The sequence below is a fragment of the Eleginops maclovinus genome, chromosome 6 (assembly GCF_036324505.1).
Source record: "Eleginops maclovinus isolate JMC-PN-2008 ecotype Puerto Natales chromosome 6, JC_Emac_rtc_rv5, whole genome shotgun sequence".
Classification (NCBI taxonomy): Eukaryota; Metazoa; Chordata; class Actinopteri; order Perciformes; family Eleginopidae; genus Eleginops; species Eleginops maclovinus.
In genome coordinates, this window is record NC_086354.1 from 25,252,930 (window position 1) to 25,271,045 (window position 18,116).

Sequence of the window (18,116 nt, forward strand, 5' to 3'; positions counted from 1 at the left end):
TCTAATGTTTATGTAAATATCTGTTTTCTATTTTATTTTATTTAACCTTTTATTTGAAATCCAAATTAAGGACTCATTACAGCTCTGATAAATGTAGAAAAGCAGACATGAGGACGTAGAGAAAAGATCCAGGTGTTAAAAAAAGGTAAAGTCAGAACTTCCTGTTGTTAGCGTGGACACATCAGCCTATCAGTGCCCGATCCGTCCCCCCGGCTGCACATGCGCGTAATGACGTACGCGGAAACTCAACGTTTTCCTGCCCGATTTGTACCACGCGCGTCTACATTTTACGGTACTTGACGGCAGCCAGTTGGTTTACCTAACCGGAAACAGCTGGTAGTTCACAGAGGCTGCATGTGGAGTTTATTGCTTGATATTGGCGATCGGAAACAGTTTGTTATTTTCACGCATGTGCAGCCGGGGGGGAACGGATCGGGCACTGACAGGGCCCCTAGCTGACTTTGTTTCGTAGCGTCCCGTGATAAGACTTCCGGTGTTATTATAAATAATGACATCACAGCGTAACAAGCAGACCTCCTCCTTATGTAAAAAAGTAGAATTTTGGTTTCACACGGGACACAAACTGCGGCCTCCTAAAAAAAAGTAACTAAAACTAAATCTTACCGAACAACGGAAAAGGATTTGGGCCACATCAAAAATGTGTGGCCCTAATCCTCTAGCCTGGCTCGGCCCTCCTACGTACCATCGCTCAATTTAGATTTGGCTTCAGTACAACGTCTGGGCTTTCGGTACATCGTTGGGTTTTCTCCGGCCACATTTTTGGCGGTCCAATCAGCGACCAGACGGAGTGGCTGAGAACGATGACGTTGAGCTCGTGCGCTAGCTTGAGTTGTAGTACACATTTTCTGGTTGTAGTTTAGTAATGGCGGCAGTGAAAGATGCGAGCGAAGCTATTCGGTCAGTTGTGGCAACGCTGCTGAATATCCTAAAGTTCAAACCGGAGCAAGAAAAGCTTGGTTGAGTTTTGTTGGTGGGCGCGATGTCCGGTCGGTTCCGGCGCATGACATACATCAGGACCAAACGTTAGCGATTGGTTATGGCAGATCCAGAGTGGCACTGGGCAGATCCAATAGTTTTAAACCTCAGAGTGTCTCACACAGCAGCACAGGGGCAGAGCCAGAGGGATGTCCAGGAACGTTTTTTTCCTGAACATGTTGGAGGAGGAGGAGGAGGGGGAGGAGGAGGGGGAGGTTGAGGAGGAGGTTGAGGAGCCCCTCACTGCCTCAGCTTGTCGTCTCAAACGGAATTCCAGCCGTAAATACGGAGCCTCGGGCTGCAGCCTCGTAAAGCTGCAGGGACGCCTCTAAGAACTCTCACACACAGTTACATAGAGTACACGCAGTACATGCAGTACATGCAGTACATAAAGTACATAGAGTACACGCAGTACATAAAGTACATAGAGTACATGCAGTACATAGAGTACATGCAGTACATAAAGTATATAGAGTACATGCAGTACATGCAGTACATAAAGTACATGCAGTACATGCAGTACATAAAGTACATAGAGTACATGCAGTACATAAAGTACATAGAGTACCTGTATTAGTATTATAACTGTAAGGCCTGTTCCTGCAGCTCCTCATCCTCCAGTCTACCTGCATGGTATTCAGGACTCTGACGTCATATTACTGAACAGAGGGGGAATTATGAGGAGGTGTAAATATCATCAAATATTACACTTAAGTTGTCTGCGTGTATAACAGACTCTCCTGTGCGGATACAAGTATTACATGAAAGGTTATTTAACAAACAGGAAAGTGAGTTTTATTGCAGGTGCATTTAAAAATAATAATGAGTTCAAAATGTGATTGTATTATTAATGTATTGACATTGTTATGATTGTTGTTTTTGAATGAATTTGGTCAGATTTTCTTAAATATAAAAGTCTTCAGATTTAATTTTTTCAGATGAATATCTTTTAATTTCAAGAGATTGCACTGCTGAACTTCATGTCTTTTGAGTTCAAAATATGCCTTCAGTTTCCAAAGTAAATGAGTAATCAGCGCGAAAGGGACAAGATGTAAAGGTAAATGTGTCTAAAAACTACAGTACCCATGAGCCTCAGCACCAGAGCAGGATCCCTGATTGGATTCCTATTAAAGTGTTTCTGTTTCTTCTCCAGAACAAACCGTGTGGGTACAAACAGGAAGTGTGAAGTTCACTTCTGCAGACTGACGGAGTTCAGCGTGATGTGAGAGCACAGGAAGTCACCGTCTGCACTTCCTCTTGTGCCAGATAAGGTGTTACCAAACTTTCACACAGACACATGCTCCGGCATTTTGAAGGGCTCCTTTAATAACCAGAAAAATGGAAGAGACCGAGGGGGAGACCGAGGACCAGGTGGAGGGATTAAACCTAAAAATAAGAATAATTACAAATAATGAATCATTACATACATACGATGTAATGATGTAAGAAAATACAGTTAAAGACCCCCCCCCCCCCCCCCCCCCCTTTAAAGGAGTGTGTACTGAGGGCAGTGTAAGAGTAAAATGTACCACGCTGAAACATATGGGTGTAATGTAAACCTCCCCACTGCTGGGAGTCCTTTTCTCTCCAGGGAGGCGGCTCAGGTGTTTCTCGTCTCCCACCTGGACCCTTGAGACCCAACCCCCCCCCCACACCGTCTGCCACCAATCCGTCTGCCACCAGACCTCTGCATCCGGATTGTTTGGTGTTTTTATTTATCTCAAATTCTCCTTTTCTGGGTCCCTGCTGCCGCTCACATCCAACTCTGTGGGGCGGATCTGCAGCCGGGGAAACATTTCTACTTCTAACATAGACTGTGAAAGTGGGGGGGCCATGGCCAAGGGTCACTTTGAGAGTCCATTTTTCTATGAATAAAAGCCAGAATTTTTCCGCTGTCTGCAACCACCTGCTACTACGCTGTTGCGATGGCCAGCATCATCGGTTTCTCTGGTCCACAAAAACCTGCTAATACAGCCGCAAACATCTGGTTCTACGGCCCCAAAACATCTGGTTCTACGGCCCCTAAACATCTGGTTCTACGGCCCCAAAACATCTGTTTCTACGGCCCCAAAACATCTGGTTCTACGGCCCCAAAACATCTGTTTCTACGGCCCCAAAACATCTGGTTCTACAGCCCCAAAACATCTGGTTCTACAGCCCCAAAACATCTGGTTCTACAGCCCCAAAACATCTGGTTCTACAGCCCCAAAACATCTGGGTCTACAGCCCCAAAACATCTGTTTCTACAGCCCCAAAACATCTGTTTCTACAGCCCCAAAACATCTGGGTCTACAGCCCCAAAACATCTGGTTCTACGGCCCCAAAACATCTGGTTCTACGGCCCCAAAACATCTGTTTCTACGGCCCCAAAACATCTGTTTCTACAGCCCCAAAACATCTGGTTCTACGGCCCCTAAACATCTGTTTCTACGGCCCCAAAACATCTGTTTCTACAGCCCCGAAACATCTGTTTCTACAGCCCCAAAACATCTGGTTCTACGGCCCCAAAACATCTGGTTCTACGGCCCCAAAACATCTGTTTCTACAGCCCCGAAACATCTGGTTCTACAGTCCCAAAACATCTGGTTCTACGGCCCCTAAACATCTGGTTCTACGGCCCCAAAACATCTGTTTCTACAGCCCCGAAACATCTGGTTCTACAGTCCCAAACACATCTGGTTCTACGGCCCCAAAACGTTCTATGATGTTATTAAACATGTCTGTTGTTTGTATCCTTTATTTATTGGTCCTTCTTTCTCTCCACTTTAGCCAATAAAGTAATAAAGAGCCCATTTGATATTATTCTATGCATATCATTAATAATGCTTGATTTCCATATTCCTACTGACAGAAGTAGAGGGTTGAAATGTGAAGGTGACCTCTGTGCTGGAGCCTGCTGTCTACCTGAAATGAATAATGTGCTGCCTTTACTGAAACAGGTGTGGAAAAATGTTTCATATGGACCCCTAATTTAAACATTGAACCGCCCTGCACGTTGTGTGTAAACTGGATATGAATGACTCTTTATATTTAGGTCTGAGAGTCAGAGAGGGAACTGAACTCTGATACCTGCAGACTGATATGAACCTGTGTTGTTTATTCTGGCTGCTGCAGGCGTCCACTCAGCCAGCAGGTCCAAACCTGTTGGAGCTACGCGACCTCTCCAACAGCAGGAACATTTACCTGCTTCCCTTCTTTACGCCGACTCTCTGCTCTCCCTTACACTTACCCCAGCAGAGGGGACAGCTCTCATCTTTTACTTAAATTAGAGAACCACAATGTAGATTCACTATGTGACAAGTCCTGCATTCAAAACCTCACTTAGTGTTAACCCTTAAGCCTCAAAACGCCCTTACTAACAGTAAAAGATATAGAATAGTTTATTGGATTTTACTTATTGATTCACGGTTGTTTACTCTGTCTGCTGCGGGGGAGGGGGGGGGGGGTCTTCTGAAATTCAACAAGCAATAAATACAGTTTGAGGTGAACTATAATAATGCCTGATAACATTACTGCTTTGATTTGATACATCAGTAAAAAGTACAGAGAGATGAAGGATAACGTAGTACTCGAGGACACGTGCTCCTAACTACATATGAATAAGAAACACATTTTAAAAACATGAAGAGAAATGTGATTTAAATCAACGCTTAATATCAAATACTACAAAAACACATTTTATTTTTCAAACAATAAATACAGACGAAGACGAGAGGCGCTGTGAGGAGACCTGCAGAAACACCAGAGATCTGAGGTGTCTGTTTTCTTGTTTGACTGCCGTCTGCTCGTAGACCAGATTTATCCCTGCAGGGGGGGTTCGGGGGGGGGGGGGGATTTACTCTGAACTGGGATTAGTGTCAGCTCCGAGGCTGCAAATATTTAAACTCCAGTTTAAACACTGCTCATGCATTGACTTAACGCTGGGTGCAGTAGAGCATGCAGAAGGAGTTGTGTGTCATGGATCATCTCCTGTTTCAGGTGAGGATTAATTCATATCATCTTAGATTTAATGCAAAGTGTGCAGCGACCTTTAACCACGTGGAATTCACATTGCTTTCCTTGAGCTTTAACATGTAAAGACATAGAAAATGCAGCTCCTGGGATTCACAGATAAGTTGATTTAACGTTCATTTGAAATAGAAAAGTCCCTGGGCGCTCATTTAGTTTTTTCACAACTGACCCCCTAGTGCACAGGACGGTGCGGGCCCTCAGATTTGTGATATTTATTTTTCAAAAGATCAGAAAACGCCATGACTTTAAATGGATGAAGATATTCTACAAGTCTTATTCAAAGTGCACTTTTTATGCAATTGTTACTTCTTTCTCTACAGAATATTTTGGACCGAATGTATTGTTGTTTTGTTTCTTTAACTAGAGTCCCCTCTCCGTGGACACAGCGGTTCTGTTCTGATATTTAACGGTACTCTTCACCAACAGGTTTCCGGCTGATCCCCCAAACGTCGCCCAGCATTGAGATGAATCTATTAAGAGGCCCGGGAGCAAAAGGAGTTAGTCGTTTGGCCCCGCATTTAACTGGAACAACTTTGGCCTTAAAGCTATGTTTGCCGGGGGCCCCTGGACCGGAGAGGGAATTGAGAGGAGGTGGTGGTCATAGACCTGTCGTAGTCGATATTGTACTTCAATGGGGCGAGGTCCTAAACAAATCGGCCGCTAATCAAATTATGTGCAAGCAATTGACGCACAGTGAACTTGGGGCTTAAGGGGGGCCCTGTGGGTTCATTTCTTTTTAAATCCGGACTTTTTTCAAATATGTTTTTAGATCAAATTCGAACTTCTTTTCATAATCCTGAGTGGGTCAGATGTTCCTCTGTCAGCAGTTCTGTTCTGGGTAATACTTTAAGTGTGAATCTATACTACAGCCTGAATCTGCTTCTCTTTCTTTGGTTCTGTTTTGAACTCAGCAGGTGAACCTATATGTTCATAAAATAGTGTGTGTGAGCTTAACTGTGTGTGTTAAACTAAAATTGAGAATTGACCTTCTACCCAGTTTTTATTCTTGCTTTTTTAAACTGTAGTTTGTGCTCATGTGTTTCAGTGTTAGGCTACCGCCTGAGTATGCTTTATGAAAGGCAGGATTTAGTATTTGATTTGCCTTTAGCCATTGTTTACTCTGGTTTTAGCTTCTATCCCTGCCACCTGCCTCCTGGACCCCCTGCCAGTTAAACTTTTGCAAAATCTCTGGCCATGCGGGACCTATAATGCTGAATGCTACGGAGGCCTGCAGGTGCCATTGCACTACAACGGCCCAAACCTCTTCCATCAAGAGAAACGTGACAAGCTGGGGAACTGTCTCTGCTGGCACAGTGATTCTGTCTCATTACTGGAAGAGTTTGTCAGTTTATCTGAAATGACTCGGTTAGCTACGTTAGCTAGCTATCTTACATCACATCTTCAGTAACATCAGAAGGAGTCTGAGTTCATTGCAAGCCTACGCTGTAGCTATATGTCAATAAAGACTTCGAATCTTTGATTGCTTTTTGGATTTCCATTAGTGAATTTGTGGATAGAACCTGTTACCTTGGTACCTGCTGATGCAAGGTGGAGGTAAAACATTTGCACAATTTGCACAAACCCACATTTTATTTTAATAACTAGCATCAAAAGCAACCACAACTTTTATTTGCTCAAACCAGATTAATAAAAATGGCAACCTGCAAAAAGAAGTGGAGGACTATAAACCAACAAATGAAAGATGATTTTCGCAGCGCTACTAAGAAGAATCCCGACTGCTCTTAGTGGGTCATATCTGCAGTGATAAATGAAATGGAGAAACTTAAACCGAAAACGAAAGCAAAACCCAGAACAACGGCTTCAGTTTGTCCTGTTACATCTGAGCAGTGAGAAACTGGGCTTTATCGGCTTCTTTTGTGGGAGATGGTTGAGTGACATGAGTCAACTTGCCCTGAACCGTTCACACTTGTTCCACATATTTGTTTTTCCCATTTCCATCCTGCAGCACGAAGTCTAAATCTGCATGTGGGATTTTTTTTTAATAAACTTGTTAATTTGTGTGCGAATGTACCAGACACTCAAAACACGGTCAGAGGGATGCAGTTGGGAGGCAGAGTTTGGTTCTGAAGGATCACCTACTCCTGTCCTGGATACCCTGTTGGTTTAGTACTTTATAAAAACAGCCTTTAGAAATACGGAGAGGCTTTCCAAACAGTAGCACCTGATGAGTACGGCTGCCGGAGATCATGGCGGTAAAAAAAACGGCACCAAATGGGAAAGGTAAACATGTTAAAGCCTGAAGTGAAACTCTACACTGCTGCTGCACACGGTCCGGATCCACAATCCAAGCCCGCTCTTTGCAGCAAGCCCAGTTTGAATTGACGGACGTGGGCAGCAGCCAATCAGCGCTCGCCGTGCGCCAAAGCCGTGTTTATTCCACTCAGCCAACCAATCGGAGTCCAGCTCAGCTCCGAGTGCGTCATCAGGGCAGAATGTGAAGCTGCTGTTACCGGATCCACTCCCATCCCCCCATCCCGAGCGAGCAATGGCGGCTGCCTTTTTTGCCGCTTTGTCCTTCTCATGTTCAGCTTTTAAAAGCCATGTGTACAAAACTCGGTAAGGAAACAAATACGTGTTTGCCCTTGTGTTTCATAAGAATGCGTGTCAGTTCATGAGCACAGAATTATGTTCTCGCACTTTGTCTCATCGCATGTTCTGTTATGTCGCACTGCTTTTTTTATCTCCCTCCTCCACGGCGGGGCTTTTTCTCGTGGGTTTCTCTTCTAACAATGGGGGAGGAAATGAGGCCACTGTTCTGCACCCCGCTCACTGAAGCACCCCTCACCACACTTTAGGTTTTAAAATACGATGTGTTTTATTCATGCTACGACCTTGGCGCACGAATGTATGGATTGTTATGTAAAAAGGGGGGGGGGGGGGCGTCAAGTGCGCAGATACAGAGATGAGTGAAGATGGGAGGGGCGCGAGGAGCTGACGAGACATGGCGGCGGTGAAACACATTACATTCTGTGAGCCTTTGATGTTGACGGAAGGCTCTCAGGAAGAGACTCAGTAACGTTCCATAAAGGAACACCAGCGTTCCATAAAGGAACACCAGGGTTCCATAAAGGAACACCAGGGTTCTAAGAGCCGTTAATCCACTAGTTCGTCACATTCTCCCCCGTTAGAAGACTTTTTGCCTCGCTGTTCTCCGGTGGGCGGGAGAAGCCGCTTTACTCGACCAGATGAACATCAATCAATCAAATCGTGACACTTACGTCAACCCATTCGATATATTTACTGCGTGATTCGGAGTGAGAAGTGGAAAATGCGTCGCCCTGCGCAGTGGGGGGGAAACGGCTCTTACTTTTAGTCCGTTATTGTCCGGTTTAATCGGTAGGGGTTATTGTTTTTTAGTGGAGAAATGGACGGTTGCAGCGCCGGACAGGAGGGGGGCGTGGCTCCTGGTTTAGAAATTCTATCCATTGTTCCACTCCAACGCGCGAAGAGAACACCTCTGTAGAGCTCTCAGCCAATCAGCAGCCACCTGCCTCCTTTGGACCCCGCCCACCAGCCTATATTAAAGGCTCGGCCGTCAGCAGCATTGGCCACTGGCACAATATAAACCTGATTGATCCACTATCCGAGGAGAGGGATTTACTTTATTCAAGCTTTCATTTTTAGCCGTCCTTTATTTTATTCTACTAAAACAATGGCAGACACAAAAGTGGACTCCGGCTCGGATATCTCTGCCAAGGTAAGCCTCCTCACCCCCCCCCCCTCTGGGTCTCCATCACAGAGGAGGAAGCTTCTCCAGGCTGTAACCTAGATATTTTTTTAATGTTTCGTCGTTGCTTCGCGCTCATTCGGACTCACAAGTCTGCGGGACACACAGGAGGGGGGGCAGAGAGACTGAGGAAGAGCCGGTCTTCAGGTCTTTTTCTCCAAACACTTGATGGAAAATCGTCTAGATTTAAAGCGGGGGTCTCCGCACCGCATCATGGAAACGCGTCTCATTGTCCGGAGAGGAACAGCTCGCGCGGGTTCTTTGTTTATCCAGAGGCTCGGTTCTCCGAACCGGACTGGATGTGTTTGTGAGAAACAGTCAACAGACTCATCTCTTACAGCGCTGGTGGAACCGCTCTAACGCCCGCCTCTCCGCCGCGCTCTCCCCGCTTTATGGCTCTTTATCCCTGGCTCTTAATGCCCAAATGACGCGCCTATTCATTCCGGGTCCCGGCTGCTTAATGCCAACACATTCCAAATCCCGCGTCCAGTTTAAGAGACACGCTTTCACTCCGGGGTTAGTTTTGATCACTTGGAGAGAGACACGGAGCTGAGCAGCGGAGAGAAGGAGGGTTTCTGGGGCTCCGGGGCCGGAGTGTGAGATCGGTTTGAATGGTGGCTGTGCGTAATGTCCACTCTGCTCTGCCAGCCGCTTCATGTTTGTTTTTAAAGGCACCGACGGGCCTGCCTGCTCCGTCAGACCCGGTTTGTTTACCGACCCAGGAAGGTCGGCTCGTCCAGCCTCCGGTTACCGGTGAGGACGCGCAGCGCCGCGGCTTCCGCTTCTTCTTCTGCGTTTTCAAGCATGTTTGCAGATCGCGTTTAAGTCTCAGGGGGAAAGTTTTTCTTCCTTTTTCTGTAATGCAGCCCACTTCTCTCGGCGGTGTGTGTGTGTGTGTGTGTGTGTGTGTGTGTGTGTGTGTCCGGGCTGTGGATGTGTGATGTGACGGTGCTGGTTTCCCCTCTCTTTTTGCTCCTTCCATCAACACATCTCTGTCCCTAATGTTAATGTTCGTGCAGTTGGACTTTGAATCACACTGGGTAAAACTTTAATATAATTGGGGGGTGGGGGGTCCGGCCCCCAGGCTCCTGCCTTTAAGAGTAATAAGAGCAGCAGCGAGCCGCGGAGCTGAATAATTATGAGTGATTATGACGAGAGAGCATATGGAGGAGGAAAAGTTGGGTCCCGGTATTAGAGCTGATAATCCGGGGTGCCTGCTCAGGCTCTATTTATAGTTTGGAGCGTTTTTACGCACAAGCGCCTTTTTACGCACAGTCTGAGAGAGAGAGAGATAGGGGAGAGAGAGAGCTCCACTCAGGCTCATTTGTCTCCCGCCGAGGAGCAGCCGATGCTCCTAAACAGCTTAATGGGTTTTAAGCAATAAGATTATGTAAAGTAATTAATCAGCAGGGCAGTGCGCGCGGGGATAAAAGGCTGTGAACGACCGTGGCGACACAACGAGGAAACGGCGCGCTTTATCGCGGCTGTCCCTGTAAGTAGAGCGCAAAGCAGCCGTGTGTGTGTGTCGGTGTGTTTGTGTGTGTGTGTGTGTGTGTGTGTCGGTGCCTCCGTTATACTCTCCCTTCTCTCGCCTGCCATGTGTCGTCTCTATTGTCTCTCCGTTACAACCAGCAGCGGCACCCCCTCCCTCTTCATCCTCCATCACCCCCCCCCTCCCTGTTGCCCTCCCGTGTTATTTTAAATGGAGCAGTGCATCCTGGGTTTTGCAGTGCCTCTCCCGGGCGTGTCTAGTGACATATGGTGGCGACAGCAGCCCGCTGAAGACTACAATACCCAGAGTGCCCTGGGGCCACATCAAAGTATCAGATTACAACACATTAGAGGGGGAGGATGGGGGAGGATCTGCAGAGACCAATATGGAGTTTAAAGAGGAAGGATCCATTCTGACAGGCAGATGGCTGAACAGATCTCCCAGCATGCACCAGGGCTCCTAACTAGGCCATCAGGTAGAAGGGCAGGTAGCTGGAGGAGTTTGAGAAACAGAATGTTTTTGAATATTTATTCCGAGTCCTCTTGTCTCCTGCAGGACCTGAAGGAGAAGAAGCTCCTGGAGGAGAAGGAGAACGGCAAAGACGCCGCCACCAACGGAAAGGTACCCAGCTCCTCCGCGCTCCTCTCAGGAACTCCCGGGCGGTGCTGCAGAGCGCTCACTGTGCTTTCTTTTCCAGGAGAATGAGGAGAACGGCGAGCCCGAGGTAGATGATGAAGATGATGATGAAGTGGATGAGGAGGACGAGGAAGATGATGTAGAAGGTAAACTCAAACATTTTTAAATGAGGCTTAAATGTTTTCTGAAACTTTAGCAAAAAACAAACTGAAGTAATCTCCTCCTGCAGGCGATGAGGAAGACGAGGAGGACGATGACGATGAAATCGAGGGAGGCACAAAACGGGCAGCTGAGGATGACGATGACGACGACGAGGTGAGGCGGCGACCCCCGACCTTAATCAACGATGATCTAACCAATCAGGATCCTTTACCTGAACTCTTCTTCTTCTCTCCATGCAGGACGACGTCGAAACCAAGAAGCAGAAAACCGACGACGACGATTGATGTGTTTCCTTCGCTCGGGACATCCTGCTGAACCACTTCCTGCTTCTTCACCTGCGACCGTTTTTCATTCGTCGCCGGTGGAGGGGCGGGACGACTGATTTAAAAGGAAAGAAAAATAATAATAAAGTCAAAAAAAAAAAATCCAAGATGGTCATTAGCAAGTAGAGTTCAACACACACACACACACACACACACACACACACACACACTCACACTCGTAACCCGCAAAACACATTTTCTAGAGCCAACACTTGGACCCAGAAATCCGGCTTCTCTTCAACAACAACACAAAGGAGAATTTGTTTGTATTTTTATTTACATTTTATATTTTTGTACATATTGTTCGGAGGGGGGGGTTTTTCTTTTTTTCCCCCCACCCCCCCCCCCCCCCCCCCCCCCCCCGTTTTTTATTTTTTTCCCCCCAGACCCCCCCTTTTTTTTTTCCTTTTCCCCGAAAGAAAAAGGTTTTTTAACTGGGTTTTATCTCAAAAAAAAAACAACCCAGAGGTCACGCCTCTGGGAAACCCGCGGGAACCCGGAGCTTTCCAGAAAAATTTAATGTAGGTACTTTAGCTGTACCTTTACTTTTGTTTTTTATGGGGGGGGGGGGGCCCGAAGGAAAAGAGCCTTTTTCTCCCCCCCGGGTTTTTTTTTGTTCTGTTTATGACGGTTTGTTTTGTTTGTTTTGGGGAAGTTGTTTTTTGGGACAAAAAAACCCGGATTTTTTATTTTGTGATTTTGTATTTTGGGTTTCTCTGCGGGTTTTTCTTCCCCCCTGCCCCACGTCCAGGTCAAGGGGGGGGGGGGGGGTCTGAATTTCAATTGAAGTATTATAGTTTTTACTGTTCCCCACTGCAGTATTTTTCAAATGCCCCAAAAGTACTTCTACTAAAATTTTTTTTAATATTTCATCAATGGGAAATTTTTATTGATTACCAAGGGGGGGGGAAGTATCGGGGCCGTACTTAGTCAAAGTAGAAGTACTCGGGTCCAGTACTTTTCAAGAAAATAAAGTACTAGGTCCAGTACTTGTCAAAAAGAAGTACCAGGCCCATACTTAGTAAAGTAAAAGTATCGGGTCCAGTATTAGTCAAGTAGAATACTCAGACCCCATACTTAGTCAAGTAGAAGAACCCCGGGTCCGTACTTAGAAAAAGGGTAAAAGTACTCAGGCCCCAGTATTTAATTAAAGTAAAAAGTACTCAGGCCCAGTACTTAGAAAAAGAAAAGAGTACTCAGGTCCGTACTTAGAAAAGTAGAAGTACTCAAACCCCGTACTTGGGAAATTTGAAGTACTCAGATCCAGTACTTAGTCAAGTAAATACTCAGGCCCAGTTTTTGGGAAAAAGTAAAAAAGTACTCAGGCCCAAAGAAACTTAGTAAAGAAAAAGGGTACTCAGGCCCATCCCTTAAAAAAAGTAGAAGTCCCAAAGGTCCATTTACTTAGAAAAAGGAGAAGTCTCGGGTCCATACTTGAAAAGTAGAGTACTCAGGTCCAAAAAATTGGGTAAAGTAAAAGAACTCAGGTCCAGTACTTAGTAAAGTAGAAGTACTCAGGTCCAGTACTTAGTAAAGTAGAAGTACTCAGATCCAGTACTTAGTAAAGTAGAAGTACTCAGGTCCAGTACTTAGTAAAGTAGAAAGTACTCAGGTCCAGTACTTAGTAAAGGAGAAGTACTCAGGTCCAGTACTTAGTCAAGTAGAAGTACTCAGGTCCAGTACTTAGTAAAGTAGAAGTACTCAGATCTTGTACTTGAGTAAAGTAGAAGTACTCAGGTCCAGTACTTAGTAAGTAGAAGTACTCAGGTCCAGTACTTAGTCAAGTAGAAGTACTCAGGTCCAGTACTTAGTAAAGTAGAAGTACTCAGGTCCAGTACTTAGTAAAGTAGTAGTACTCAGGTCCAGTACTTAGTAAAGTAGTAGTACTCAGGTCCAGTACTTAGTAAAGTAGAAGTACTCAGGTCCAGTACTCAGTAAAGTAGAAGTACTCAGGTCCAGTACTTAGTAAAGTAGAAGTACTCAGGTCCAGTACTTAGTCAAGTAGAAGTTCTCAGGTCCAGTACTTAATAAAGTAGAAGTACTCAGATCTTGTACTTGAGTAAGTAGAAGTACTCAGGTCCAGTACTTAGTAAAGTAGAAGTACTCAGGTCTTGTACTTGAATAAATGTAGAAGTACTCAGATCTTGTACTTGAGTAAAGTAGAAGTACTCAGGTCTTGTACTTGAGTAAAGTAGAAGTACTCAGGGTCTTGTACTTGAGTAAAGTAGAAGTACTCAGGTCCAGTACTTAGTAAAGTAGAAGTACTCAGGTCCAGTACTTAGTAAAGTAGAAGTACTCAGGTCCATTTACTTAGAAAAGGGTTAAAAACCCTTTTTTCCGGTCCAGTACTTAGTAAAGTAGAACTACTCAGGCCCAAGTACTTAAAAAGTAGAAGTACTCGGGGTCCAGTACTTAGAAAATTTAAAGTACTAGGGCCCAGTACTTGTAAAGTAGAAGTACCGGGAATCCAGTATTTAAACAAGTACAACCCCAAAGGGTCCAGTTTTAAAAAAAAGTAAAAGTTCCAGGGGTTTTTTGGGATTTGAGTAAAGTAGAAGAACTAATCTTTTTTGTGTAAAAAAAAGAATTTACTCAGTCTTTTTTCTTGAAAAAAAAGTAAAAAGTACTCAATCTTGTACTTGAGTAAAGTAAAAGTACTAAAGAAGTTGTACTTGGAAAAAGGTAAAAGTCCCTCGGGTCTTGAAATTGAATAAAAGTAAAGTTTTCCAGATTTGTACTTGAGAAAATTTTGAATCCCTCAGTTTCTTGTACATTGAGTAAATTTTTAAAAGTACCAGGTCTTGTACTTGAGTAAGAAGAAGTACTCAATCTTGTACTTGAGTAAAGTAAGAAACCAAAATTTTGTACTTGAGTAAAGTAAAAGCCCTAAATCTTGCCCTTGAGAAAGGGGGAAAGTACTCAGGTCTTGTACTTGATAAGTAGAAGTATTTCAGGTCTTGAATTGAGAAAAGTAAAAGAACTCAAAATCTTGTATTTGGGGTAAAGTAAAAGTACCAATTTCCTTGTACTTGAGTAAAGTAAAAAGTTATTTCGGGTCTTGTACTTGAGAAAAGTAGAATTTACTCAATCTTGTACTTGAGTAAAGTAAAAGTACTCAATCTTGTACTTGAGTAAAGAAAGAAGTACTCAAAATCGTATTTGAGTAAAGTAGAAGTACTCAGGTTTTGTAACGATTTTTTAAAGTACCAGGCTTTGAAATTGATAAATAGAAGTACTCAGATTTGTATTTGGGTAAAGTAAAAGTACTCAAGTCTTGGGTATTTAAAGTAAAGTAGAAGTACTCGGTTTTGGGTCTTGGGGAAAATAGAAGTCCAGAGTGTGGGGAATTTCTCTGTCACAAAAAAAAAAAAAAATCGGTTTTAAAGGGGGTTTCATTATTTTTAAAAACCTCTTTTAAACCCAAAACCTCCCCTAGCAACAAAAGGGAAAAAAATACATTTTAGGGGAGAAAAATTTACACAGTCCCCTCTAAAACTGTAGGGGAAAAGTAAAAGTTTTTTTTACCAGCGAAAAAATTTATTTCCACTTTAGCTCTCGTTTTAGTTTTTCCCTTCTTAAAAAAGGAGGAGAGAATGATGTTTCGGGGAGGGGTTTTGGACTCCAAGCCCCCCCCGGCCCCCTTTCCCTCTCCCAAAAACCCCCAGAAAAGGGAAACCGGTTTTAAATCCTCAAACTTTGTTTTCTAGTTTTAAAACCTTTAAAAAATGTGTTTCAAACTACAATAAAAATTTTTATGACAAAAAATTAAAAAAATATTTTTACTTGGTTTTTAAAGCATTTCAAAACCCTTACTTTTCTACTCTACATGCATTATTTCACAGAAACAGATTTGATATTCTAAAACCGCTTTCTGGAATACGATGCAGATTAAAGCACAACTATAAAGATGCGTTCAAAATAAACTCCCAGAATGCTTCATTCTGCATCCAGAGAGCCTGAAGTTTAGGCTCCCTTTCTTGTGGCTGATCACTGCAGCACTTTAACTTGGTATCTCAACACTGCTGTACTGTTCCTCCCCCTGAGTGATGCGAGTGCCTCTGTTACCATAGACTGTGGCGCCCTCTCGTGGTGCATGCCGGTAGTTGTAGTATTAACTGGATTGTGCAGCGTTCGTGTTGGAGAGGGTCTGAGTGATGCAGAACTTCTTACAGTATTACAACTGTGCTATTGTCGTTTTTAATTAGGTACAATTAATCTGTTTCCCACCTAAACACATTCAGAATTATGTGTTCTATTATTTGATTTTAAATATTGATATTATTTTACAGTTTAGACATGGTTTTTTATCATTTAAATCATTTAAGTTTTTATTTAAAAATTAACTTTTAACGTTATGGTCTGTCTTTGTTCAGTCATGTGAGCTGCAGGCCCGAAGCTGGAGAGAAAGGAATGTCTCACACACACACACACACACACACACACACACACACACACACACACACACACACACACACACACACACACACACACACACACACACACACACACACACACACTCACACACTTTGTTTTCAGTATTTGTTAAACCACTCTCTCTGAGCTTCTTAGTTCAGTCTTCTGTTTTTAATATTTTGAAAAACAAATCCACTAAAGAACAGCAAAAGTGACTTTAGCTTAAAGTCAATTAATATAAAATAATGAATATTAATGAATTTTGTATTCAGAACTTTCTGTTCATGATGGGATTTAACAACACTTTCTAAATATATATTTTTATTTCATAGGTTTTTTTACCTGATCCTATGTATGGCTTTGTCTTCCGTTACGTCATCATTTCATTTGGTTTTATTTGTGATTATCACACCTTTACTGCTGTGTCTCTTAAAGGGTTGAACTGTTGTATCAGGTTTTCATTAAAACTCTGGTTGTGTTTTAAAGTGTGATGTGAGGGAGGCTGTGGCTCAGTGGCTTAGTGTGCTACTCGGATCAGGGGAGCACTGGTTCCAGTCCCACTGCAGCCAGCTGTCGTGGTGTCCCTGGGCGAGACCCTTCCCCCCGGTTGCTCCTGTGATTGCCCACAGTATGTGTATGTAAGTGTGTTGGATAAAAGCGTCTGACAGGCCTATAGTATAACTTGTAATCTCTTCCAAAATCAGTAATAACTCTTTTTTAAATATGTTTTTTAAATTATAAAACAGAATTAATATTTACATTATTTGTAATTATTTTAAATAAAAATATTATTGGAGTATTATTTTAATTGGTCTTATTTCTGAATCTATTTTTTGTTATTTGTGTTATTTTATCTGCATTAGAGGTAGTACCGCCCTCAGGTGGTGACAGATGGTAATTCAACCACCTCAAAAGAGAACCAAATGCAGATATTGTAAGAATGAAAACATTTTAAAGAATGAAATAATGAAAAGGGGATCACAGAAACAACATTCAAAGATGTGTAAATATATGCCATCCCCCTGCTGCTGGAACTCACTGCTTTTTATTATTAGTGTAAAAACATAGATTTGTTCTAAAAAGGCCAGAATGAGTCTTTCATTTACTCATGATCCGTGTTTCAGAGCCCCTGCAGGCTTCAGATCCTCATGTTCTCTCTACAGGAGAGAAGTCAAGTTGGGCTGCATGCCCGGGATCGTCAGCATTTACCTGAAATAATCCGACTAAACCAGGGGCTGCGGAAACGTGAGAGGAATGTGAAAAATCAGCTCAAATATTTGCACCTGCGCCGACACGTCACCACAAAAACACTGAGGGTTAAAGAGGCCCTGTTCTGCTTCCTGTGATGCTCCTTCTCCTGTAGATCTATAGGGGGTAGTGCATGTAAATGGTCTGCAAAGGCTAAAATCCCTGTGTTCCCTCCAGACCTACCATCCGACAAAGAAGACGAGAACTATGTAAAAAGAATCTAGAAGCAACACATTAGGCAAATAAAAACAGATGCAAAACCGTCGTAAAAGATGCAAATCTACTAAAGACAGACATTAAACAACCACAAGGAAAGTTAAGCAACTAAAACAGATGCAAAACAACTACAGTGAGACCCCAGAAGACTAGAAATAGGTGTTACACAACCACAAAGAAAACTACTGAGAAGCAGAATCACACAAAATAGGTTGATCAACTGCAAATAGATGCAAAAAACAAGAAATAATAGATGAAGAAGAAGACCTAAAAGAAGATGCAAACAACAACATGACCTCAAGGAGGAACACACTGACTGAAAGCTAGAAGTAAATCCACCATGCTAAAAGACTTAAGGCTGACAGAAACTGACAACTAATGATTATAAAAGCACCACAACAAGAAGACACGGCTTTAACAAGCAAAGGCAAACGAAGACCAAAAGATGCAAAAGAACAAGGAAATCAACTGCAAATAGATGCAGGACTGACTAGATGAAGAGCAAACAACAACAAATAATGGATGCAAACAACATGCAGAACGCTAGAGCGGCAGGAAGTGAGCAGACTTCCGCTTGGAGCCGCTGAGTACTAAACCTATAAAAACCACAGGGTGGGAAAACCCAAAAAGCAGAATAGAGCGTCTCTAAAGTCACAGGCTCGGCTGAAAGTGAAACAGATTGAGACAGAAACAGACATACAGACTACTTCAAAGTGACTACAGAATGAATCCAGACATTACTTCACTCCAAACATCCTTTTGTATATTTTCTGCTTTGGGTCAATTTCTACAAGCTGTCTCTTCATAGTCCTTTTATGTAAACGTACACTATATAGACAGAAGTATTGGGCCACCTACTCATCACACATAC

At 43.4% G+C, this 18,116-nt stretch overlaps 1 protein-coding gene across 1 annotated transcript; it reads left to right on the forward strand.

The window, feature by feature from the left end:
- The first annotated feature begins 8,469 nt into the window (after nt 1-8,469).
- Nucleotides 8,470-11,475, forward strand: ptmab (prothymosin alpha b). Its single transcript, XM_063886497.1, has 5 exons — nt 8,470-8,725; nt 10,803-10,868; nt 10,945-11,029; nt 11,113-11,198; nt 11,285-11,475. Exons 1-5 carry the CDS (start codon nt 8,681-8,683, stop codon nt 11,327-11,329), a joined length of 327 nt encoding a protein of 108 aa, XP_063742567.1. The 5' UTR covers nt 8,470-8,680; the 3' UTR covers nt 11,330-11,475.
- Nucleotides 11,476-18,116: the final 6,641 nt, after the last annotated feature.